This window comes from Scyliorhinus torazame, chromosome 6 (genome assembly GCF_047496885.1).
Source record: "Scyliorhinus torazame isolate Kashiwa2021f chromosome 6, sScyTor2.1, whole genome shotgun sequence".
NCBI classification, from domain to species: domain Eukaryota; kingdom Metazoa; phylum Chordata; class Chondrichthyes; order Carcharhiniformes; family Scyliorhinidae; genus Scyliorhinus; species Scyliorhinus torazame.
Genome location: NC_092712.1, coordinates 268,404,635 through 268,432,045, shown reverse-complemented (window position 1 = coordinate 268,432,045; position 27,411 = coordinate 268,404,635). Strand labels below are relative to the sequence as shown.

At 46.2% G+C, this 27,411-nt stretch overlaps 2 protein-coding genes across 2 annotated transcripts in view; one reads left to right on the top strand and one right to left on the bottom strand.

Moving 5' to 3' along the window:
- The window catches only part of kdm1b (lysine demethylase 1B), a 274,704-nt gene extending 260,182 nt beyond the window's left edge, over nt 1-14,522 (bottom strand). Inside the window, exons 1-2 of the mRNA XM_072510250.1 lie at nt 14,475-14,522; nt 13,172-13,449 (exon numbers count right to left, since the gene is read on the bottom strand). Of these exons, the coding sequence (XP_072366351.1) occupies nt 13,172-13,449; nt 14,475-14,522 (326 nt within the window). The remainder of the gene's footprint in view (nt 1-13,171; nt 13,450-14,474) is intronic.
- The window catches only part of LOC140425425 (probable thiopurine S-methyltransferase), a 117,526-nt gene continuing 103,508 nt past the window's right edge, over nt 13,394-27,411 (top strand). Inside the window, exons 1-2 of the mRNA XM_072509695.1 lie at nt 13,394-13,689; nt 14,689-14,830. Coding sequence (XP_072365796.1) covers nt 14,691-14,830 — 140 coding nt within the window. The 5' untranslated portion in view covers nt 13,394-13,689; nt 14,689-14,690. The remainder of the gene's footprint in view (nt 13,690-14,688; nt 14,831-27,411) is intronic.

Genomic DNA, 27,411 nt, shown 5'->3' with positions numbered 1-27,411 from the left:
CCGGACATTGTCCGATTCAGTCCCTGTTTCAGCTCATCAGCTGTTGAAATCTTCAGCGCTGCCTTCATGAACAAAGTGTGACTAATCCAATGCACTCCTGGCCAGCCTCCTACATTCTACCCTTGATTAACTGGATGTCATCCAAAACTCTGCTGCCCATGTTCTAACTTGTACCTCATTAGAGGAGATGGACTAAGGTTTGGTCAAAGAGATAGAATTTAAGGAGAAAGCCGATGCAGATAGGCTGGAGTAAGAAGGAAATCCCAGGTCTTAGGACCAACACAACTGAAGGCACGGACACCAACTGTGGAGCATTAAAATCAGGGATTCTTAAGAGGTCAAATTCAAGAGCGCAGATGTCTTGGTGGGTCATGGGATGGAGGAGATTACAAAGTGAGGGAAGGGTGAGACAGAGGGATTTGAAAATAAGATGTTGCTTAAATGGGAGCCAATGTAAGTCATAGATCAAGGTGAAATGGGCGAATGGGACTCTGCTGTTGATATCCTAACTTGCACAGTTTTGGATGACATCAGGTTTACCATGGGTAGAGGACCAGAAGCATACATTGGAATAGTCAAGCCTAGAGTTAACAAAGGCAGGTAATGCGAGTTTCAACAGCAGATGAGCTGAAGCGGAGTTGGAGTCAGTGTTCCAGAGGTGGAAATAGGTAGTCTTAAGAGATCACATGGATTTGTAGTTGAAAACTCATGAGGTCAAATCTGGGATTGAGATAGTGGCTAGAAAACAGAGTTTGTGGGCAGAATTGAAGAACTATTAGATTGGTATGAATGGAACCAGATGTGTGCAACCCAACCCAACTATTTCAAAGGCTCCAGACAGACATGAAAAAAAAGGATAGTTTGTTTTGTCAAAGCCACACAGGACGTCATTTTTTAGTATTGGTAAAAACGATTTTGATACTCAGGCAGGGTAGAAATTGGAGAGATTCAAACATCATGTTCCAGGAATATTATTACAGATTTGCAAAGTGACAACTCATTCAAGATCTGGATCATCAACATATATGGTCAGCAGCAATGGTCTGATGGCCAAATTCTTCGGTAATCCACTTGCAACTGACTTTTACTCAAATACTAATTAACAACCATCTTGGCTATGAGAATGCAGCCACTTCTTTAGCCAATCCAATATTTTTTCTCTTCAACTCCACAGAATTAAGTTGTACATCATGCAGCATTTTTCCAAAGAATAAACATATCTAATGTCAACTGGGCTATCCTCATCCCCCAAACGAGCAATTTCCTCAAAAATAAATTAATCAGGCTTATAAAACAGAACCTTATTTTCCTGGAACTCTGTTGAGCCTCAATTACCCACCTTTCGTGCAGGTGTTCATAAACTGTATCTCTAATGATCTCTTCCAGCCATTAGCCTGTTACAGATGTAAAGCTAATAGGTGTAAAATTATCCAAATCTTGTTTTTGACTCTTTTTGCATACTGCTACTATAGCAGTTTCCCCTCGTCATGGAATCAATCCTGACTACAGCAAGCAGGGGTCACTTAGCACAACTGTCTTTTCTCTGACCACCATAGTGTGCTCGCACCAGTGAGACACTCAGTGTCCTTGCAATATGCTTTGTCAGCTGCAGAAATGTGCTCAAAAAAAAAAAAAAACACTGATGTTTGGCTCAGCTAGGTTCAGATTTGGTTGAGTGGATTGCCCTTTGTCCATAGTTTAGGTGGGCGTTACAAGATTACGGGGATAGGGTGCTCTTTCAGAAAGTCGGTGCAGACTTGATGGGTCCTTCAGCACTTTAGGGATTCGATGATTCAATTAACTATAGCCAAGCAGTTAGAACTAATAATGGATGTCCAAAGGTCCTACTTTCAAAAAGGATACTTATTCAAATAACACCAACTGACATCAGAAAATCAACCATCATGTTGGAATGTTTCAGGTTGCAAGGTGTCATAGGACACCAGTACGTTTGGCTACTATTGCAAAAGGTAATTTTGAATATCAGATGCCCCAAATTATGCAATTAATTACTTGTTCAATGATACACCACATCCCCTTCAAATAGGCAAAATGTAGATGAAGCAAAATTAATTATTAAATAGCGATTGCCAAGTACAATGTATTGGTAATTATGTTGCATTTTGAACAAAGTAATCCATGTATTTGTATTGCAGAGTCAAAATAACGAAGATTATATCTGTGGTATTAATCTACAACTTGGTGCTTTAAAAACATTTAAGGCAGCATACCATGGGGCATGAGAACGTGGTGCTGGCTCTCCACCTCCTTCTTCCCTCAGCGCATTCTCTCTTGCACGCCTTCAATCTCAAATTCAAGCAAGAGGATCACAACCACAGCCTCATCACAAAGTTGCAATTCCAAACTCAAGTAAAATTAGATAACATAGACCCTCTTCAAATACACAAGCTACACATAGTTTGTAATTTTTTTCCCCACTTTATAACCCCCTAAACCATCCCCCTTCCTTCCCCACTGATGAGACAGGTCTTTGAATATGGATAGTAACGGACGCCATCATGTGTAAAACCCATCTTCTGACCCCCCCCCCCCCCCCCCCCCCCCCCCACCTCCAGGTGGCACTGCCGGCTGTCAGTTCAGCAAAATCCTTTGCCAAGCAATCAAGGAAGCAAAGGCCACCACATCGTTCCCTTTCCCCTCTCGTAGCCACTACAGCTCCGAGACTCCAAACATTGCCTTCAAAGGACACATCGAACCCCACTATCCGACAGAGCCGTGAACACCACTTCCCAAAAAACCTCCAGTTTCACCCGCCCACCCCTCCAGAACATATGGGCATGATTCACCAGACCCTGCCCACACCTCTCACTAAAATCTTCTACCCCAGAGTTGCCAAATATCTGCGATCTACCTCCACAATATCCTCCAATAGCCTCTGCCTCTACTCCCTCACTTCCCCCGGACCACCGCATTCAATGCCTCCCAGAACATGGCTGCAGAGACATCCCCATTTAGATTAAATTCCACATACACCTTATCGGAAAACATGTTTTCCACCAATAACCACAATCGAATCTCCATCCGGGCCTTTGTGCCCACCCACCCTTCTCAAGCCTCATGCTCTTTGCCGCTCCCTTACAATATCCCGCCACTCCTCTGAAGCTCGGAGTGCAATCGCCAAGGGCTCTATTGCCAATGCAAAAACTCGATGGCGACAAAGGGCATCCCTGCCTCGTTCCCCTATGTAGCCTGAAATATTTAGAGTCCATCCCATTCGTCCTCATTCCCACCATGGGGATGCATAGAGTAACCATACTCCTGTCATAAATGTCAGTCCAAACCCAAATCTCCTCAGGCCCTCAAACAGGTATCGCCACACAACTCGATCAGAGGCCTTCTCTGGTCCATTGATGCAATCACCTCCGGCACCCTTCTACTCGACGGGGTCATGACAACATTCAATAACTTCCCAATGTTAGATGAGAACTGCTACTCCTTCACAAACCCAGTCTGATCCTGAGGGTACCTCCAGCACACACCATTCCAATCGCCTTGCCAGCAGCTTGGCCAGTATATTTACATCAGAGTTTAACAAAGAAATGGGCTTGTAAGACCCACACTACAGCGGATCCTTATCTTTGTTTGGAATCAAAGAAACAGAGGCCTGTGCCAATGGTGCCTCATTGAACATACTCAAGCGAAGGGCCAGTTCCCGCAAAAACTGCTTATTAAATTTGACCGTGAAGCCACACGGCCCCAGTGCCTTCCCAGACTGCATCAGCCCTACCCCCTCCACTATCTCCAGCAACTGCAATGGCTATTCCAATGTTTGCCACTTCTCCTCTTCCACTTCGGGGACTATTAACCCATCCAGAAAGCACCCCATATCTGCATCCCCGCCCTGGGCTTGGAGTTGTATAGCCCCCAATAAGGCCTCAAAAGCCTGATTGGTTTTCTTTGGCGCAGTGACCTCCCCCCCCCCCCCCCCCCCCCCAACCCTGCCCTTACCTGCACAATTTCCAATGGAGCCGCCTCAACTGGTGGGCTCGGAAGCGGCTAGCCTTCTCACCATACTCCTACTGGGCACCCCTTACCCGACATAGCTGACCACAGCCTTTCCCGTTATCAAGCAAACTGTCCCTGCATATCCTTCCTCTCCGCCACAAGCTGCCTGGTCGGAGTTGCCAAATATCTGCGATCTACCGCCACAATATTCTCCAGTAGCCTCTGCCTCTCCTCCCTCTCTATTTTATCCCTATGGGCCTTGAAAGAAATCACTTCCCCCGGGCCACCGCATTCAATGCCCCCAGAACATGGCTGCAGAGACCTCCCCGTTTAGATTAAATTCCACATATACCTTATTGGAAAACATTTTGTCCATCAATAACCACAAAGTGAATCTCCATCCCGGCCTTTGTGCCCACCCCATCTCAAGCCTATAGTGCGGTGCATGGTCCAAGATGACTATACCTGCATACTCTGCCCTCACCACCTCCTTCTCCACGACAAATAAATCTATTCGGGAGTCTACCTAATGGAACATGCGAGAAGGAGGAATATTCCCTCTCGCCATGTGCCACAGGTCTATGCCCCCACCTGTTCCATAAATGCCCCTAGCTCCCTTGCCATACTTGTCCTAGCCATAGATTTGGACCTCGATCTGTCCACCCGGGGTCCAGCACACGCTTAAAGTCACTCCCCATAAATTAACTTATGGGAGTACAAATTCAGAATGGACTCTTAACAGTTTCTTAATAAAATCCACGTTGTCCCAATTGGGTGCGTACACATTAAGCAAAATCTCCGGCACCCGCACCAGCATTCCACTCATCATCACAAACCCCTCCCCAACAACCCAACAGCAATAGAAATCACACATAAGTAACATCACACATACAAACAAACAAAAAAGCAACAGATGCAATTTAACATACATCTGACAAATTATGAACCATACAAAATGTCCCGCCACTAGCCCATGCTCTTGAACAAAGTCATTTGCCGTTTTTGGCATCTGAAAATAATGTTCCTTGCCCTTAAACGTTACCCACAACTTGGCAAGGTACAGCACCCCAAGCCAAGCCTTGGTCCAGAAGGATGCCACCTTGGCCCTGTGTGACCTCACTTGGCCAGTTCAGCCCCAATATGCTGATATACCAGGACCTGGTTCCACTCCCAGCTACAGTCCAGAGTTGCCTTGACCCATCTCAAGAATATTTTTCTACCTGAAATTTGTACATACGCACAATCACAGGCCGGGGCGGCTTCCCCATCCTTGCACCTGTATCAGGGATCGATGGTACAATCCACTCCAGGAGCCCTCTCAAATAACTTCTCAAACATTTTTGCAACATAGCTGGTGGCACTCGTTCCCTCCACTCCCTCTGGCCGACCTACGACGCACAAATTCTGCCACCTGGATCTATTTTCCTAGTCTACACTCGTCCACAGCATCTTGCACGCTTCCCCCAACAGCGACATCCAATGGCACAATCTGGTTACTCTGGTTCGAGACCATCCTTTCCACCTCTTTGATCATCGCACCATGTCTCCTGACGCTTCTCCACTCGATCCATAGAGGTCCGTAGGGGTGCTGCTCCACCCTCAATAAAGATCGACCAGTCCCCCTGCATTTTGTTTCACGGTTGTCGAAATTCTTTTAGAAAACTCATTAAACTGCTCCTTCGGCAATGTGGCTGTTGACGATGACCCATCCCCTTCCGCCATCTTTCCCACTGTTGCTGCGCACGAGGATCCTTCAACTGAGCTAGGGCGTTCACCAACTTTAGCTGGGTCTAGTACCCACTCTTCATTCCACCCTGGGGGATAATCTGCCACGTCCCCTGCCTTCCTCACCATTTATCACCAAAGGCACTCATCAATTGGGCAGAATGGTCAAAAACAGACATCTCCAAGAGGAGCCACCATGTGTGCAACTGGTCAAGCCATGGCGGACACAGGAAGGCCGCAATCTTGTTCTTTGCGGCCATGCTCTTGGCCCCCTATTGTCTGTTCTGGCTGTTCCCAAACCACCAGCCCCTCTCTCCCTGGCCCCCCCTCCCTTCGACTCCATGCACATCCCCCTTTCTCTACCTGCTCCCTTGTGCAAACCCCCCCCCCCCTCTCTATTGGATGTTGGCTTCAAACAGGTCCTGGAACAAGTTGGTGAATGGGCTCCACATTCTGGATTCTTCAGCGAGCGATTAGGGAAGGAAGGCAAAGGTGTCAGTCCCCTTCCCTAGAAATAGTTCTGGCTATAAATAGGTCCGATACTGCAAAGACTACCACTTTTGGGGGTAGCTCCATCCTCACTATCTTGGACATTGCTTGAAAGCAGGCAGTCCAGTACCCGACAAGCTTGGGGCAAGCGGGTGTGGTTGGCCAGGCTCCCTGGCACCATTCACACTGGTCCTCCACCTCCAGGAAGAACCTGCTCATTCGGGTTCTTGTTAGGTGGTGTCTGGGCATGACTTTCAATTGCATGAGGCTTAGCTTTGTGCACTTAGCTTAGTAGTGGAGGTGTGTAGCCATCCGAGATGGCCACGTTCCGATTACAAAATGGACACTTGCAAAGACTGCAGGGAAAATTGGACAATGCTAAGAAACAAGCAGGAGCAAGCTCAATCTGTTGATTAGAACCTTAAACGCTCAGACAGGACAGAAACTACCAAACGATTTACATACTAATGAGCCATCTCCGGGGACAAAAGGGAAACATTTAGATACACAATGTTAGGACAGATTCCCCGGCGCCAGAAGAAGCTAAGACAAAGCAGACGGACAGTCACCAGGACACGCCCAGCGATCAGGAAACCACCCCTCCATTGGAGGAAAATCGATACCGATGATTGGGAAAGACCCAATTAGTTGAGGCCAAGTGCAAGGCCTGCCCAAAAGAGTGCAAAGCCCTTTTGGGTATAAAAGGTATCCCCCAAGGGAGAACGCTCTCCTTTGGCTTTGGCTCTCAGCGAAGAGAGAGACCAGCCTAGCAGCTACAGCAGACCAAGTAAGTTCCATGTCAACGCACGCTATGAGATAGACGCTCCTAGTTGCTACCCTGTAAACAGCTCAACCCAGCAGCCTCAGAACCGAGCAACGGCCATTGTTCCTCTGACTGAGTGGGTGCCCAAAGCTAAGTATAGGCTTTAATAATAGTGGTAGTTTAGTTTGTAGAGTTTATGCATGAGTAGATTTGACTGTGTGTAAATAAATGAGCATCGCTTTTGAACGTATTAACTGGTGTATCGAGTCATTGATCAGCATTCGGTTCTGAATCTTGTGGCGGTGTCGAAAGATACCTGGCGACTCTTGAGCAAACGTGATTAAATAGAGCCAAATTAAGAACCAACGAAAAGTTAGCAACAGTTGACTCTGTTCAGTGCTTCGCTCCAGAGTCCCCACCCTATTTCTATCCCCAGTTCTTTCCTGCATTTGAGAGTGTGCAGCATCCCTTTCGAATAGTCGTCCGTACAGGTCTCCGCAGATTGCCCCTCCCAGGTTACCCACGTCCAGTAGTTCCTCTAACATTGTGCATCCGTGGATATGTTGTCATCGCCTTGCGGAGATGCTCTTTACCTGTAGATGTCTCAGTTTGTCCCCGTTGGGCAGCTGTAGTCTGTCAGTTTTGTAGCCATCTGGGATGGCCACTTCCAGAATACAAAATGGACATTTGCAAAGATTGCAGGGAAATATGCACAATGCTAAGAAAGCAGGCAGGCACAGAGCCTGTCTGCATATTGGAGAAACAGCTCCCAGACGAGACTGAAACTGTAGGCCCATTAGCATATGGATGGCCCATCTCCGGGAACAAAGGAAGATACTTAAGTAACCGATCTGGCCCCAGACCTCGCGGTGCCAGTTCCCCAAACCGAAAGCAGAAACAAAGCAAGGCCAACGGCCACCTAGGACATGCCCAGCCATCAGGGCACCCACCCCTGTATTGGTCAGGATCAATGCGAATGATCAAGAAATGGCCCAATTGATTGGGGCCAAATTCAAGGCCCGCCCAAAAGTGCGCGAAACCCCTTTGGGTATAAGAAGGCCCCAAGAGAGAATTGTTCTCTTGGAATCAGCTCTCAAAGCGGAGAGACCCTTCCACCAGCTACACCAGAAGCAAGTAAGTCCAAGGTCAACTCTCGCTACCAGACGGACGACCTTAGCTGTTCCCCTCTACCACTTTGACTCAAGCAGCCTCAGAACCGTACAATGGCCATTGTTCCTCTGACTGAGTGGGCGCCTGAAGCTAAGTATAGGCTTTAGCAGTAGTGATAGTTTAGTCTGTAGTATTTCGTGCACGAGTAGATATTGCCGTGTGTGTAAATAAATAGTAATGACTTTGAACTAACTAACTGGTGTACCGACTCTTTGATCAGTATTCGGGTTTGAACCTTGTGGCGGTATCGAAAGATACCTGGCGACTCTGAAGCAAACGTAATTAGAATTAAGGAAGGCGACCATATTGACCGCCATATTTAGAAACAACCAAAGAGAGCAACAGTTTCTCCAAGGTCGCTAGCCTGTCCTCTTTGTAGAATTCCCCAACGGTCAGCATCCCCTGTTTTGTCTCCACCTCCTAAAGGTGGCTTCTAGCATGGCTGGCACAAACATATGGTTTCCGCAGATGGAGGCCATAGTCAACATTTTGGTTAGGCCAAAGTGCCATCTCATTTGATGCCAAGTTCGGAGTGTGGCTGCCACCACTGGGCTTGTTGAGTGTTTGGCTGGCAGGGATGAGAGTACTGCTGTGACGAGGGCCCGGAGTGTCGTCCCTGTACAGGATCTCTCCTCTATCCTTACCCATTCCTGGTTTTTTCACCCTTCCCTCACCCCTATTGCAGTGGCTGTCCAGTGTTAGCACTGTAGGTTTACTTCAGTTTACTGTAGGTCTTCTTCAGTTTAGCTCAGTTGGCTGGACAGCTGGCTTATGATGTAGGAACAAGGCCAGCAATGAGGGTTCAATTCCCATACCGGCTGAGGTTATTCATGAAGGTTCAACCTTCCCCCTCACCTGAGGAGGGGTGATCCTCAGGTTAAATCACCACCAGTCAGCTCTCCCCCTCAAAGGGGAAAGCAGCCTATGGTCATCTGGGACTATAGTGACTTTACTGTCTAGGGCAGCATGGTAGCATAGTGGCTAGCACAATTGCTTCACAGCTCCAGGGTCCCAGGTTCGATTCCCGGCTTGGGTCACTGTCTGTGCGGAGTCTGCACGTTCTCCCCGTGTCTGCGTGGGTTTCCTCCGGGTGCTCCGGTTTCCTCCCACAGTCCAAAGATGTGCAGGTTAGGTGGATTGGCCATGATAAATTGCCCTTAGTGTCCAAAATTGCCCTTAGTGTTGGGTGGGGTTACTGGGTTATGGGGATGGGATAGGTAGGGGTGTGGGGTTGGGTAGGGTGCTCTTTCCAAGAGCCGGTGCAGACTCGATGGGCCAAATGGCCTCCTTCTGCACTGTAAATTCTACGATTCTATGAGGTTTGGGAGGTTCCTTCTTCTTTGTAGGACCTTTTTGGGGTTCTCACCCTAGCACACAAGCCATAACCATTTTATTAAGCACGCTGAAGGCCTTGGGGATATAGACCGGTATGGATCTGAACAGGAAGAGGAACTTGGGCAGCACGGTCATCTTGATCATTTGCACCCTACCCACTAGGGAGAGCGGAGTGTCTCCCATCTTTGTAGGTCCTTTTTTACTTCCTCCGTCAGACTGGTCAGGTTCCACCTGTGGATCAGTGTCCAGTCATGGGCGATCTGGATCCCCAGATAGCGGAATTTGCTTTGGGCTAGTTTTGATGGTAGTCCCTCCAGCTCTACCCCTCCCCCTTTCGGGTTCACAGGGAAGACTTCACTCTTTCTCAAGTTGAGCTTGTAGCCCAAGAAGGCTCCAAACCCTCTCAGTAGCTCCATGATCCCTTCCGTAACACTTTGCAGGTCCAAAATGTAGAGGAGCAGATGATCTGCATTGATTGCTCTCTGTCTCCTCTTCAGATCCCTTTCCAGCTTCTTGCTACTTGCCAACAGCTCGATTGCCTGGGGGAATAGGTGTGGGGACAGCAGGCATCCCTGCCTTGTGCCTCTGTGCAGTTGGGAGTATTCAGAGCTCGTGTTGTTGGTCTGTACACTTGCCTTGGGGCGTTGTACAGGAGTTTCACCAGTGAGGTGAACCCAGTCCCCAGCCCTAACTGCTCTAGTACCTCATGAGGTATTTCCACTCGACTCTGTCGAAGGCCTTCTCTGCATCCAGGGAAACGATCATCTCTGCTCCCCGAATGGGGTCATTATCACATTTAGCAGTTGCCTGATGTTCACTATTAGTTATCTACCCTCAAAGCCCACCTGGTCTTCTGTGAAAACATCTGGTACGCAATTCTCCAGCCTCTTAGTTCAGCTAGGATTTTTGTGACTATTTTCACATCTATATTGAACAGCGAAATAGGTCTGTATGATCCACATTCAGTTGGGTCTTTGTCTTTCTTAGGTATCGATAGTAGCTTGTGTTAGCATTGGAGGCAAGGTGCCCTCGCTAGGGAGTCTGCAAACATCTCCTGCATAATGCAGGGTCTGTGCTGTCGCAAATTTTTTGTAGAAGTCCACCGGGAACCCATCGGGCCCCAATGCCTTCCCCACCTGTATGGAGCTGATGCTTTCCATGACCTCTCCCAGGTCTAGTGGTGCTAAAAATAAGTTTATAAAGAGCTGTTATTGATGCAATTGACTCTCTGGTGTAATTGATATTAAATTTTACCTGGAATACCATAATCTTATTTCCTCAGCATGAGGTATTTTGCTGAAACATTTAGCTTTGTTCCAACTTTTACTCCAAAACAAAATTTTGGAGCACAAAATCATTTCCACTGTCATTTAAAAATGTGTACACATTTTCAGTTCAATATCACCCCACTGCCAGGTCGCTAGTGCCATGATTCAAGCCCTATGGCGATGTAGTGAAAACAGAATTAAATGCAGGAAAACAGTGATCATTATTGATGTTCATGGGGATAGAGCCATCATAAATATTTTATGGTCAGTGGCAAAAGAATGGAACTCACCATTCATTCTGCTAACAGCAGCTCAGACTTCAAGTGGGCTTTTAAGTGGCAACTTACCATCAATTGTATTCTGTGTGGCATGCTCTACAGAAAATCAGTGGCTTGAGAAAGCAGTACCATCTCTCTTCAACCAATCACGTTGAAGAATCTCACTGTGCCATGCAGAGTTAAACCAGGAAGTATGAATTTGAATATGTAATTCAACATGAAAGCATGTACAGAAAGCAAACTAAAGTGAGGTAAAGAAAATTGGGAAGGGGTGGGGAAAAGAAGAAAAAGGAAGAAGGACAGAAAGGCAAGAGGCAGATTTGTTTTTATAATCACAATTTTTAGTATACTTTCAACAATAACTAAATTCTGAAGAAATTAAACTCCACACTTGTAAGAGTAAATTTTCAGAATCAGGGAGATTGTTTGGCAGTGTTTAAGACCTATTTTGTAGACAATGGAAGTAGAAATCAGATATAGACAGAACACTGAACGAGTTTTCTTTTAAATAAAATGCCTGCTAATTTATGTTAGAAATTAATTTGTGCCGAAATGCATCAGTCCTAACTTCGGGCTGTTTAGTAGGTAATTAGTGAGCAAGTACAGTAACTTCATGCCGTTTGTGTATTTTAATGGCAAATCTCTTAACAAGGTTACGGTGTAGTGAAGCTTCGAGCCAAGCCGAGTAAATCAGAAAGCAACTTCCTGAGAACCATGTTTCTCTGAGTAGATGTCGACTCCCGAAGTTGCTGTCAGATTTGCTTCACAATAACACACAACACTCACAACAGCAATGACATTTTTATTATAAAATATGGCCTCCTCTGTTTGAAGCAAGGTCAGCAGAACAGTAAAAAAAAATCCCAGGAAAACATGAAGCGGCATAATAATGGCACAAGTAACTTTCTCATAGATGAACAAAGCAAAAGAAAGAGGAAACTATGCCATAGAGGGGTCATGACAATGGTGCAAATCCCAGGAACACATGGAAATATGAATCACCATCTGCACATAATGTACTGACTATTTAAGCAATCTAAACAAAACTGTTTCTGTTGGTAAAGGAGTATTCAACGAGATTTGTTTGATGCTTTAAACACAAAATAATCAGAAAATTCGAATTGCAAGGTTAAATTACAAGTGGTTTTCTGTTTCCTGGAGAATTGGTCTTCAAGACAAATTCTAAGCAAAAAAAAAAACAATTCAATCCTGCCGTTTGTACAATTCTCTTGCAGTTTACAGGAAGATTCATTACTATAATTAATCACTAAGATGAGACAAAACAGCAAACCTTCCAACATATTAAAATATTTAACTTTTATCAGACTTTTAAAATCACCACTCTTTAAATTTGGGGGGGGGCACTGTTAAGTCGAAAACATTTTTTTTTAATTACTTCCTACCTACAATTACTGAAAATCATCACCACCTTCAACTTCCCCTTAACCCTTTAAGAAGGCTTCACAATCGTCACTACCAATCACATTAGATTGACACAGACAAGTGTTGTCGTGGCTTGCTGATAAACCTTGTACTCAACATTATAGAAACGCACATGTAGAGCAGAATTATGCTAAATGAATACAGTCAGAAAAAATATCATTAAAAATGAAGTCGGAAAAAATACGCAGGAAAAACACCTGCAATTCAAAGAACGATTAATGCAATGTCAAAAGTTGAAATGGACAGTGTTAACATTTTCCTAACAACAGGTAAACATTCCTGTTATTAATATTGACCTTGCTTCGGTTATAATGTATCGCCCCTTGTTTCAGTTATAATGTATCCCATTTTGATAACAATGTCGCTTCAGCCATCCTCAGTGTATCCGCAACGAGTGCATACACAGGGAAGCAGACTTGGGTTGCTGCTGATCGCTACATAAAGCCTGAGCTCCAGGCCCTTGGATTGGGGATCCCCGAGATTCCTTCCTCTCACTCACACAACATACACACAGCTGGAGGGGAAAATGAACGAGGCACAGATGGCCCACGACAGCTTGGCGACAGGAGGCAGACCGACCCGCACCACCACCCCCGGTTGACGCGTTCTATTCACCGGCAAACTGCCTGGTGGGGAGATTAAATCGGGGGGGGGCGGGGGCAAAAACAAAACACAAAAGGGCCACCATTGCCAAGTTATCGGCCAAGGCAGAGCGGCCTGAGAATTACATTCACCTGTGTCCGAGTAATACATTGCGGCGGCCTCTCGTACTCCACTCTCTCCCGGTTCCTGCCTCGATCGGCTCCCTCTCCCCAACTCGAGCTCCCCGGCCGGGTGCGTGCAACTTAACTCTCGCTCGCTCGCTCGCGCCCAGGCTCGTATCGGCGCGTGCGCTCTCTCTCTCCCCTCTGCCTTCCGAGACCGCCCGTTGCTTTCGTTCGAGCTCAGGTTCGCCTTCAGCGCGCGTGCGCCATGGCGCTCGCTCGAGTCTCCCTCGCAGTTCTGTAACGGACTCGATTTGAACACGGTGATCGTTTTAACCCGAGCGTCGCCGCGAGATCCACCCCCACCCCGTCAGCTTCGCCCGCCCCGCTGTGGAGTTTTTAATGTTTAAACTTTCGGCTCTGGTTCTATTTTTTGTGTCGGTGACGTCCAATTCCAAATGCCCCTGACCGATCGCGGTGTTGAAGCTGCACGGTGCCGACGACCATAGACACCCTCTCTGACAAAGTCCGAAGAGAGACGCCCGACGGTGAGCCACGTTGAATATTTTATATCAGTGAATTGGGTGTGCGGGGGAAGAACTCTGGGCGAAAATCGTTTCTTTTTGGTCGCGCCAGAGTCAGTGGCGGAGAGCAACACGCCCTTGCCCTGAATACAGTAAAATGCTGGAAAACGTTCAGTGGGTCAGGTACCTGTGGACACGGAGAGAAACAAAATTAATGTTTCAGCTCTCTGTCTGTCTGTTCTCTTTTTCTCCTCTCCCCCCCCCAGCATTTCCTGTTTTTTATTTCAAGATTTCCGCCATCCGCAGCATGTTGCTCCCGTTTTGATTACGTTGCCTTGAGGTAAATGAACCCAACCCAACAATTTAAAAGTTGCAACTTAACCATTTAGTACGGGCATGCAAATAAATGTGTGCCTTCTTGAGTCAGATTGCCTCCAGGTGTTGTACCGTCTTGTCATTTTGCACGTATTTATTGATTGACATTTGGGGGGGTGGGGGACAAACGGGGAGAATATGTGCTTTTAATGATACCCGATCGCTCATCTCAAAAATCAGACCGCTGAAAACGTTCTCTCGGCGAGCTGTTTTAGTTTCTTGACCCCACTATTGCTCAAGTTAGAAAAATTGATCATTTGCAAGAGATACCAGAAGGCTACGAGTTTATAACACTGCATTCCAACAGTAGTCAGTCATTTCTGATAGAGAAGGGAAATTGCAGAAGGAAAACGTGAGTATTTATAGTTCAAAAAAATGTGCAAACTACACATTTCAGGGAAAGGCCTATTATTTTTAATTTCAAGTGAGATTACTTGGGGAAAGGTTATTGTCATAACCTGAATTTCTAGTAAGTTGTCCATGACTGAAGTTATTGTCGCAAAACCAAATCAAAGTGGTGTTTTTTTTTTAAAAGACTGGAGTTCATCTGTTTTTTCCCCCTCAGACAAAATTCAAAGATTTAGTTTGGGATGTTTGTTCTTGTGTTCTCTCTGTACATGTTGTCACAACATGCATTTTCCCAAACAGCAATGAGTGCTGGAATAGATATACCAGAGGGAAAGAGGTTGAACAAGTATGGAGACCTAGAAAATATTGAAATGACTGTGGAAGACTGGATGACACGATGGGAAAAGAAGCACATTGGTTTTCATGCGAAAGAAATTCACAAGTGAGTGCAGATTTTAGTTTTCACGCATCTTCCAATTCTTCATTTTTAGAATTACATTTCCTTGATATTGAGTCTCTGCAGTCCTTACTTTGTTTTCTTGTAGCTTGCATTAATGAACAAATTAAAGCATTGGTCTTCAAGGAGACTGAATTCATTACTCTGACATGAAATGGTTAGGTTGTGCTGACTGAAAGCCATGCATTGTGGTGTGGGTGAGTGACTCTTGATAACATAAAATGAAATGAAAACTGCTTATTGTCACAAGTAGGCTTCAAATGAAGTTACTGTGAAAAGCCCCTAGTCACCACATTCCGGCGCCTGTTCGGGGAGGCTGGTACGGGAATTGAACCGTGCTGATGGCCTGCCTTGGTCTGCTTTCAAAGCCAGCAATTTAGCCCTGTGCCAAACAGCCCCTTGTACTTGTACTTTCACAGAATAAAAGTTCCAGTAAAGTTATCCAAACTTCAACAATATTGCTGCCTAAATGGAAGACCCAGGCTGCTGTCTATTAGTAAGAGTTTGCACCTCAATCAGAACTAGAAGTGTGGAAAGCTGAGTGCATTATTTCCCCAAGTGTCACAACGCTTCATCTCTCTTTAGAGTATTTCAAGTATTCATTCCTGCTGTTGGAGCTAGAATGAGCAGCGTAAGTATTCATTCCTGCTGTTAAGTGTCTCCCAACTTTTCTATCAAATCATGAAAAGCCAAACCAATATCTTGTTACAAAGAGATTCAGAAAGTGACCATTGTCAAGTCTGAAAATCTGAGAGATTCAGTTAAAAATTGATGTTATCTTTATTTCTATACAGGAAATCATTAACCAACAAAAATAATATTATAACAAACCCAATTTTGTATTCATTACTGTTGTTAGAATCATATATTTCAAAACTATATTTTCCTTTTAAATTATGGAAAGAGACATTATTTAGACACTTGGATTTTTTTTTTAAGGACATACATTCATCTTTGGACTTGGAGTAAGCATGCCTTTCCCCAAGAAATCACCTGGCTAGCATTGTACTTGAGGAGGAATGAGCTGTGTGTTTGTTTGCACTGCCGTCACTTTAATTGATTGGGAAAGGAACTGGCAAAGGCTAGTGACAAAGACCAGCTTTAAGTTTTGGACATGTTGTTTTTTGAAATCAGCTGAGAAGAAGGCAGCTCCAACCTTGTCTGCATTTGGAAACCTGAAATGTTGAGATGAGAAGAATTGATCCAGCACTACCTTCTCCTCCACACTGAAGTTCTATTGGTGAGAACCTCCACGTATCTAATGGGAGAAGCTATTGTGACCCACTCTGTTCGCAGGATTTAAACTTTGAAAATTTTATCCTTTATTTTTTAAAGCCTATCCTACAAAGCCCATCTCAGCAGAGACCTATCTCATGGTCCTTTGTGGGTGTACATGCTGGGTTTTTTTAAAAAGTGATATTTCCAGAGTACAGTTGTGTGGCCACCAGTCCTTGCAACTTAGTTTTCCAATAAATCAGTCATTCTGAGTTTATTGAAAGAAGCCTGGTTAAAATATCTTTTATTCTGTGTCTAACAGTAGTGAAGGTAAATAATTGGCCATTTTGGTGAGTGCACTAAACTTTTAAAACGAATGGTGCGACCTGTAAAGTAAAGGGGCTAGATAAAGTGCACACTCCTCTCATCCTGGCCATAACCCTGTATATTCCACTTGTTATACAAATATATTGAAACACTAAGCCTAGACAATAACTTAAAGGCCAACATTTTATAATATTTCAGAGCTTATGTGCATACATGTATATTGTTGGAAGTTTTCCATTATAAATACACCATGTATGAAAAGAATTTCTTTTTAAAAGACCATTTGAAGTTATTGGCTTCAAGTCCAGTAGATCTGGACAGAATCCACAGTAGTTTGCACTTTGTTAGTCCATAAAATGAGATTAGCCTGTTGCAAAAAAACCATGAAATAGATTGAAATTCACTGTAAAACATATCCTATTCATTCACAAATCACAAAACAACCTGCTTGTTCATTTACCAAAGGCTAAGTCAGCAAAACATTCATACGCTTGTCTTCCAGGAGATACAAAAAATACGCTGGGCGCACATATTATGGTATCCAGCTCACACACGAGATATAATTGTTGCAACTCCCAGATCACGCTATTGTATGATGAGAATTTGCCAGTACTGAGAAAGTCATGATCGTAAGCGAAGGAGAAACCGGGTGGAGTTTGGCTCAGTGGGCACCACTCTCCATTGAGTCACAAGGTTCTCGGTTCAAGTCTCACTCTAAAACTTGAACTCCCAAAAAATCAAGCCTGACACTCCAGTGCAGTACTGAGGGAGTGTTTTAATGACAGGGGTGCTGGATTTTGGATGAGATGATATATATGTCTAGCCTTGAATGTGGGTATAAAAGATTCAGAAGCTCAATTTCAAAGAAGAACAGGGAATTTTCGCAATGACCTGGTTCAAAATATCAGTCAACATCACACAAACATATTACCTGATGAATATTACTGTGCTGTTTATGGGAGCATTATGTGTGCAAATTGGCTGCTGCATTTCCTACATTACAACAGCAACTGAACTTCAAAAGTACTTCATTTGTCTGTGTTTAGTTGTGGAATGTGCCAAAGACTGACCCCATCTGAATATCTAGTGTGGACTCAGTATCGGCATAGACACAACTGTTGATCATGGTATAAAGGCTATAACTATTGTGAGTAATGGATATCAGATTAAGATGAGATTAGGTTCGGGCAGCACGGTGGCGCAGTGGGTTAGCACTGCTGCCTCACGGTGCCGAGGTCCCAGGTTCAATCCCGGCTCTGGGTCACTGTCCATGCGAAGTTTGCACATTCTCCCCGTGTTTGCGTGGGCTTCGCCCCCACAACCCAAAGATGTGCAGGCTAGGTGTATTGGCCACGCTAAATTGCCCCTTAATTGGAAAAAATTAACTGGGTACTCTTAAAAAAATTTTTTTAATGAGATTGGGTTAAGATATTGGCTTGCGACTTCTGGTTGTGACCATGGAGTGAATGGTCACACACAGGGCAGCTCCTGCTTAAAGGCACAGACAAGAGCTCTTTTTACCCAATACTGGTGGAATTTTGATGAAAAGGTGTAGGTGAATGTTGGAGGAGTATTTTCTCCTGGAGGCGATATGTCTGCTGGCCATCAGATCTGGCAGAAAACGGTGAGAGAGTTGGCTGAAAAGTTGGAGGGAGCCTTTGCTGCAGCACCCACTGTAAGCATGCAGGCAGGAGAAGGGCTGATGCAAGCTGGAAAGCCCCAGATGGAGGAGCTAATGGCGTTTATTAAAGACAAATTCTGCCGGCAGAGGAAGGAAATGCATAAGAATCGCTCAAAAGCCATCTAAGGAGTTTGTGGCACCCCTGAAGAATTCTCTGGAAAAGGTGGTGAGGTGTTTGGAGGTAGGGGTCGCAAATTCGGGAGATTGAAGGAGTGATCTCGGACCACAGCGATCGTGTGGTAGCTCTGGAGGCAGAGGTGTGGCTCCTAAGCGACCTGTGTAAAATGTTCAGGGCAGAGGTGGGGGAGCAGGAGAATGCCTCGAGACGGGAGAACCTGCGAATAGTGGGCCTGAAGGAGTGGAAGGTGTGAGTGCCACGAGGTATGTCACGAAGATACTGGCGGGGCTGGTGGCAGAAGGGGTGCTAGATGAGACACCTGAAGTGCACTGAGCACATAGGTCCCTGAGGCAGAAGCCTAGAACTGGGGAGGAGCCGCGGACGGTGATCGTGAGACTCCACAAATTTGTGGAGAGAGAAGATTCTGCGATGGGCCATGGAGAAGCGTACCTGCGACTGGGAGAAGAATAGCGCCTGAATTTATCAGGACATTGGAACTGAGTTGGCAAAGCGGCGGGCAGGCTTCAACAAGGTCATGACGGTGCTGTATCGGCGGCAGATCAGGTTTGGGGTACTCTGCCCGGCGAAACTTTGGGTGACGTTCGGAGTCCGGGAGTATTATTTCGAGACTGAAGACTTCATTAAGGAGTACCCAGCGGAATTTTATGAGGAATTCGCGACGGACTTGGCACCACATCTGTTGGGGGCGTTTAATGAAGCACTGGAGAAGGGGGCGTTGCTGGAGACAGTGCGGAAGGATGTTACAAGTTACAGAGGGACATGGATAAGCTGCAGCACTGGGCTGAGAGGTGGCAAATGGAGTTTAATGCAGAAAAGTGTGAGGTGATTCACTTTGGAAGGAATAACAGGAAGACGGGGTACTGGGCTAATGGTAAGATTCTTGGCAGTGTGGATGAGCAGAGAGATCTCGGTGTCCATGTACATAGATCCCTGAAAGTTGCCACCCAGGTTGAGAGGGTTGTTAAGAAGGCGTACGGTGTGTTAGCTTATATTGGTAGAGGGATTGAGTTTCGGAGCCATGAGGTCATGTTGCAGCTGTACAGGACTCTGGTGCGGCCGCATTTGGAGTATTACGTGCAATTCTGGTCGCCGCATTATAGGAAGGATGTGGAAGCTTTGGAAATGGTGCAGAGGAGATTCACCAGAATGTTGCCTGGTATGGAGGGAAGATCTTATGAGGAAAGGCTGAGGGACTTGAGGCTGTTTTCGTTAGAGAGAAGAAGGTTAAGAGGTGACTTAATTGAGGCATACAAGATGATCAGAGGATTGGATAGGGTGGACAGTGAGAGCCTTTTACCTCGGATGGTGATGTCTAGCACGAGGGGACATAGCTTTAAATTGAGGGGAGATAGATATAAGACAGATGTCAGAGGTAGGTTCTTTACTCCGAGAGTAGTAAGGGAGTGGAATGCCCTGCCTGCAACAGTAGTGGACTCGCCAACACTAAGGGCATTCAAATGGTCATTGGATAGACATATGGATGATAAGGGAATAGTGTAGATGGGCTTTAGAGTGGTTTCACAGGTCGGAGCAACATCGAGGGCCAAAGGGCCTGTACTGCGCTGTTATGTTCTATGATGCAGGCAGTAATCGCACTAATCCCAAAAAGAGGAAAGGACTTGGTGGAATGTGGGTCGTACAGACCCTATTGAACACAGATGTGAAAATATTGGCTAAGTTGTTGGCGGGGAGGATGGAGGACTGTGTCCCGGGAGGGTTGCAGAAGATCAAACAGGCTTAGTGAAGGGCAGGCAGCACACTGGTAGTAATAAGATGATTGTTGAATGTGGTGATGAATCCGTCGGGCGGGGGGGCTCTGGTACTGGAGGTGGTGTCCCTGGATGCGGAGAAGGCATTTGATCGGGTGGAGTGGGGGTACTTGTTCGAGGTTTTGGGAAGGTATGGGCCGAGGTTTGTGGCATGGGTGTGGTTGCTGTATGTGGCACCAAGGGTGAGGACGAATGATATGAGCTCACAAAGCTTTTATTTACACAGGAGTATGAGGCAGGGATGCCCGCTGTCGCCGTTGCTGTTTGAGCTGGCCATAGAACCGTTGGCGATGGCTCTCTGGGTCGGCAGAGTGGCGGGAGATTACGAGGGGACAGAGCGAGCATCGGGTGTCCCTCCTATGCCGACGATCTCTTGCTGTATGTTTCAGATCCGTTGGAGAGTACGGGAAGGATAATGGGCCTGCTGGGAAGGTTTGGAGGGTTTTCTGGGTACAAATCGAATGTAGGGAAAAGCGAGGTATTCCCGGTGAACGAGCTGGGACAGCAGGCTAATTTAGGGGTTGCCATTTATGGTAGCGAGGGATAGGTTTAAGCATTTGGGGATTCGGGTAGCAAGGGAATGGACGAGGCTCCATAAGTCGAATTTAACAAAGCTGGTGGAGGAGGCCAAGTAGGATCTTGGGAGGTGGGATGCACTGCACGTAATGTTGGCGGAGAGAGTCCAAGTGGTGAAAATGAATATTCTGCCAAGGTTCTTGTTTATCTTGCAGGCTCTCCCGATCTTTATACCAACGGCCTTTTTTCGGAAAGTGGGCACGATCATCTCTGACTTTGTGTGGGCGGGGAAAGGTGCCGAGTGGGGGAGGACCCTGCTGCAGAGGCAGCATGGGGGGTTGGCGTTGACAAATTTGCTTCATTATTATTGACCAGCAAATGTGGACAAGGTATGGCGGTGGTGGGAAGGATAAGGGGTATAGTGGGTTTGGATGGAGGAGGAACTTGTAAGGGATCTAGTTTGAGGGCTATGTTGACAGCGGCATTGCTAATGGCTCCGAGCAGGTGTTCAGGGAGCGCAGTGGTGCAGTCCACGGTGAAGATATAGAATTAGCTGAGGAGCATTTTAGGGTGGAAGGGATGTCGGCGCTAATGCCGCTATGCGAGAATCATGGGTTTGAGCCGGGGGGTGGGGGGGAGGAGGCTGGTCAAGGTGAGGGATCTGTATTTGGAAGATGGGATCGCCAGTCTGGAGGAGCTAAGGGAGAGGAGAGGATAGAGCTGTCGAGGGGGAGTGAGTTCAGGTATCTGCAGGTTAGGGACTTTGCGCGAAAGGTCTGGAGAGAGTTCCCTCAGTTGCCAGAATACACCCTGCTGGAGCGACTGCTGCATCTGGATGTGGAAGGGGAAGGTAGAATTAGGGGTACATACAAGTGGCTGGGGAGCAGGGAGGTGAGCAGGTGGTGAAGATCAAGAAGAAATGGGAAGCGGAGCTGGGAGGGGAGATCAATTGGGGAGTATGAAGTGAGGCACTGCAAAGGGTAAACGGGACTTCCTCTTGCGCAAGGATGAGCCTGATGCAGTTTAAGGTGGTGCACAGGGTGCATATGACTTGGAAGAGAATTAGTGGGTTCCTTCAGAGGGTAGCAGATGAGAGTGAGAGGGGTGGGCAGGGGCCATCGAATCACACGCACATCTTTTGGGGTTGCGATAAATTGGGAAGATTCTGGGTGGGAGTGTTCGCGGTCTTAGCCAGGGTAGTGGAGGAGCAGGTGGACCCGGCAATATTCGGGGTTTCAGAGAAGCCGAGCTCATAGAGAGGAACACAATCTGAGAAGTGCCCATTTTAAGACCCTCTGGTGCATACGGAATCAAACCACAGGATGGATGAAAAAAGTAGAAATAAATATGTCCTCCAAAGATAATACTTCTATGCTGAAAATTTAACCATTGGAATGTAAGAATTGCTGTATAACAGAAAACCAAAGTTCATCCACTTTACTTCCTATCTCCCTGGTGCTCACATGATACAACAGTAATGGAGTTGATGAATAACCATGGTAATCAATCTGTCAGTTCATTTGCAATGGACTCTGAAGAGGGGTGGTGAAAAAGTTCAGAAATCTTGTCACTTGTTTTTCAAACTTATTTCAAGTCTCCGATCTTATACCAAAATTATCTGAATATTCCGAAAAAGTCTGTCAAATTTGGAAAAATTAATAGATTCTGCTTTTACTGCCTGCAGAAAGGTTGTTCCACAGATTCATAGGTTGTTCACAAGTTAAGGAGGCGGTGATGTCAGTATTACAATATTTGGTCAGCATTTGGGGGAGGGGGGAGTAGAAGAGAGCAGACTGCAGTAGCAGTGAGTGGTATAGGTTACTGAGTTGATGATCAGCCATGGTCATAATGAATGATGTAGCAGGCTCGAAGGGCCAAATGGCCTACTCCTGCACCTATTTTCTATGTTTCCACTCGACCGTTATGGCTCAGAACTCACCTTTTTAGACATCCCAGCATTTAATTTGCTTCACTCAGTGCCACCAAGCATTCTTATAATAAAGATTTATTTTCCATGCATGTTATTTTTCTTTCTATTTAAATCATACCTTTGAATTTTTTTTGTCCCCATTTGAAGCATGTTGTAGTTATTGATATTGAATTTTATTTGTCATCTAGTTCTCAATTATATAAAATTATAAACTGGCCTCCTTCTGTGCTATAGCCACTTGGCTTATCATGCCCGTGTCGGACCTCTGCAAGAGCAAAAGAGCTAGCCCTCTTTTTCTACCCATATAGTCTTGTAATTCTTTTCTTGTTCAGATAAATATTCATTACCTTTTGAAAGCCATGGTTGGGGGTGATTTTCCAGCCCTGTTATGCCCCAGCCCAAATCCCGTTATATCCGTAAATTATCGCAAGAAGGACTTCCGGTGGCGCGATGCAAAGGGAAGACTTGCAGGAGGTGGTTCCCATTGGAAATCTTGACTTTTTTACCCTTGTTTCCCTTGGTGCCACGTGTCATTAACTGAAATTTGGTTGTGTAGAGTTCTCTCTTGGAGATGCCCAAGGGAGCAAAAAAGATTTGGTCCGAAACTCGTCAACTGACTCTGAAGCCTCTCCGAGATTTACTGGAGGTAAGATAGTGGAGTTAGCATCTTTTCCCACCACTCCACGAACGGCAGAAGCTCTCGTCAGAAGTTTGGCGATTGAGCTCAATAAACCCGAACCCATCGGTGGATCTTTTTTTTTTAAAAAATCAATTGAAGAGGCCTTAGTTTGGCATTCGTGCCTTTAGAGGCATTCGTTTGGTTCTTGAAACCATCAGTAAGATCGTTGAAGCTCACGGAGCCCCAAGTAAAGACATGAAGATGGCTTTATCGGACCACAGTGATAGGATCGCCTCCGTGGAGTCCGATCTTGCTTTTGTGGTCAACATTAACAAAACATTAACAACTAAGCTAAATGACCTGGAATAGATCCAGAAGACAGAATATTCGTACTGTGGGTTTATCAGAGGGGATCGAGGGCTGTACCCCGACTGAGTATTTCTTGGAATTGTTCCACAAGATGGTGGGTGGGGGTGTACTTCTTTCCTCCCCCTCCCCCCACCCCAGAACTAGACCAGTCCCATCGTTCGCTTCAACTGGGAAATCCTCCTTGTGCAGTGATCACAGGATTTCACATTTTCAAGGAGATGGTTCTTCGATGGGGAAGAGAGCACTGGGATTTCACATTGGAAGACCACTCTTAGGCTATACCAAGACACAAGTGCAGACCTAGCGAAGAAAAGAGCCACTTTTAACAGTGAAATCCATCCTGTACAAGAGAAAGGTCATGTTTGTGATGATCTGGCCAGTTTTTGAGTAATGTTCCAAGAAAATGATGCCTTTTTTGACTCACTGGGAGATGCTGACTCCTTTCTCCAGAGGCACATGAGGTCTGATGAATTTGTTATATGGCTCTCTATGCGCACTTTGTATTTTTTTTTTTCCATGTTCGTTGATTGGGCGTATTCTTAATGCCCTTAGAGAGATTTCTGCTGTTTGTTCCTTATATTAACCTATTTTTTTCCTTTCTCTTTGCATTATTATTATTTGGCACAGCTTTTAGTAGTTGATGTGGAGTTGTAGTGTTCTTAAATAGATTTAGAGTACCCAATTTATTTTTTCCAATTAAGGGGCAATTTAGTGTGGCCAATCCACCTACCCTACACATACTTGGGTTGTGGGAGTGAGACCCACGCAGACACAGGGAGAATGTGTAAACTCCACACGGACAGTGACCCGGGGCTGGAATAGAACCCGGGTCCTCGGCGCCATGAGGCAGCAGAGCTAACATCTTTGCCACTGTGTTGCCCCTCGTATTGTTTTTCTTTCCTTTTCTCTGGCTTCTTGTAGAGATCTACCTTGCAGATCTAGTGGCACTTGTGACACTAAAACGCAGTAGAAATTTGAGTTAAAACTTCTCGGGTGCAAATAAGAATCGTTTATTGCCTCTATTTGATTACAATTGAGAGTCACTTAAATCTTATTCTCTAATAAGTCTGGCTAGCAAAAAGGACTTAAAGAGGAGCAACTTGTACACCATTTAACTTTCAAAATAATACAGAAATGGTTTCTTGCTTACAGCAAAACAGCTTGCATTTACTTCAAGAGCTGAGTGGAAAAGTGAAAGTATAGAGACAGCGAATAGTTTAGATCAAAGTGTGGATGATTCCGGAATAAAGATGGCGTACGGACCCTCACGGTTATACAAAACCATATCAGTCTTTAGTCATTTAGCTCATTACAGATGGCCTGCTCTCTAGTTGGTTCTTCCACATATTGGTCAAGAAAACCATCCCGTATACACTCCAGGAATTCCTCCTCTACGTCATTGTAGCTAATTTGACTTGCCCAATCTATGTGCAGATTAAAATCACCCATGATCACCGATATTCCCTCATTACATGCATCTCTAATTTTGTGTTTAATGCCATTCCCAACATCACTGCAGTTTGGGGGTCTATATATGACACCCACTAATGTTTTTTGCCCCTTGGTATTTCTCAACTCTATCCTAGGGCTACTAGGGACGCAAAGGCCAGAATGCCGGCCTCTTTCGCCTCCTGCACTCCCGGCTCGTCCACTACTCCAAATAGTGCTAGCCCCCAGCTTGGCTTGACACGGACTTTCACCACCTTAGATACTGTTCCCGCAACTCCCCTCCAAAACCTCTCCAGTGCCGGGCATGACCAAAACATATGGACATGGTTTGCCGGACTTCCTGAGCACCTCCCACATCTGTCCTCCACCCCAAAGAACCTACTCAGCCTCGCCCCCGTCATATGCGCTCTGTGAACTACCTTAAACTGTATCAGGCTAAGCCTGGCACACTAGGAAGAGGAATTAACCCTACTTAGGGCATCAGCCCATACTCCCTCCTCAATCTCCTCCCCTAGTTCCTCTTCCCATTTACCTCTTGGCTCCTCTACCAAAGCCTCCCCCTCTTCTTTCATCTCCTGGTATATCGCCGACACCTTGCCCTCCCCGACCCATATGCCCAAAATCACCCTGTCTTGAATCCCCTGTGCCGGGAGCAGCGGGAATTCCCTCACCTGCCGCCTCACAAACGCCCTCACTTGCATGTACCTGAAAGCATTTCCCGGGGGTAGTCCAAATTTCTCCTCCAGCGCCCCTAAGCTCGCAAACATCCCGTCGATGAACAGGTCCCCCATTCTTCTAATCCCTGCCTGATGCCAGCTCTGAAACCCCCCGTCCATCCTTCCTGGGACAACCCGATGGTTATCCCTGATTGGGGACCACACCGAGGCTCCCATCGCTCCCCTATGTCGTCTCCACTGCCCCCAGATCTTTAACGTTGCCGCCACCACCGGGCTCATGGTGTACCTTGTCGGCGAGAGCGGCAGCGTCACCAGCGCCCCCAGGCTCGTTCCTTTGCAGGACGCCATCTCCAACCACTTTCACGCCGCCCCCTCTCCCTCCATCACCCACTTACGGATCATCGCCATGTTGGCTGCCCAGTAGTAGCCACCCAGATTCGGCAACGCCAACCCTCCTCTATCTCTGCTACGCTCCAGGAACCCCCTCCTTACCCTTGGGGTCTTGCTGGCCCACACACATCCCATAATGCTCCTGCTTACCCTCTTAAAGAAGGCCTTGGTAATCACAATTGGGAGGCATTGGAATACAAAAAGAAACCTCGGGAGAACCACCATTTTAATCGACTGTACCCTGCCCGCCAGCGAGAGTGGCAACATGTCCCACCTTTTAAAGTCCTCCTCCATCTGTTCCACCAGCCACGTCAAATTAAGTTTGTGCAGTGCCCCCCAACTCCCTGAATCCCCAAGTATCGAAAGCTCCTTTCTGCCCTGCTCAACGGTAGTTAATTTCCTCTTTAACCAGCAGTGCCACGCCACCCCTTTTCTTTTATGCCTGTCCTTCCTAAATACTGAAAACCCTGGGAAATTCAGTTCCTATCCCTGGTCACCCTGCAGCCATGTCTCCGTAATCCCAATTACATACCCATTGATATCTATCTGCACAATTAATTCATCCACTTTATTGCAAATGCTCCATGCATTAAGGCAGAGCTTTAATTTGTCTTTTTCACATTGTTTGGCTTGCTCCCAATATTTTTCTCTATTGCCTTGTTTGAATTTTGTCCTTGGTTTCTCCACCTATCACATTTTTGTAATTCTCTTTTCTACATTTTGTTTTTGTCCTTGCTCTCTCTTTCTCTGACTCCTTACATAGGGTCCCACCCCCCCCTGGCATATTAGTTTCAACTCTCCCCAACTGCTCTAGCAAACAGCCTCCCAAAGACATTAGTCCCAGTCCTGCCCAGGTGTAACACGTCCAGTTTGTACAGATCTCCACCTCCCCCAGAACCGGTCCCAATGCTCCAGGAATCTGAATCCCTCCCCCTGACACCATCTCTTCAGCCACGTATTCATCCAATATATCCTGTGATTTCTACACTGACTAGCACGTGGCACCTTGAGATCACTACCTTTTGATGGTTCGATTTCTTAACTTCCTTCCTAGCTCCCTGTACTCTGCTTTTTGGACCTCACCCCTTTTTTTTACCTATGTCGTTTGTATCGATGTGTACCATGACCACTGGCTGTTCACCCTCCCCCTCCAGAATGTCCTGTACCCGCTCTGAGACATCCTTGACCCTAACACCAGCGAGGCAACATACCATCCTGGAGTCTCGTTTGCGGCCACAGAAACTCCTGTCTATTCTCCTTACAGTTGAGTCCCCTATAACTATTGCACTGGCACACTTATTACCCCTCCCTTTTGCAGCAGAACCAACCATGGTGCCACGAGTTTGCCTGTTGCTGTTTTCCCCTGAGAGGCCATTCCCCTCAACAGTATCCAAAACGGTATATCTTTTTTCCAGGGGAATGGTCACAGGAGATTCCTGCACTACCTGCCTAGCTTTCTTGCTCTGTCTGGTGGTCACCCATTCC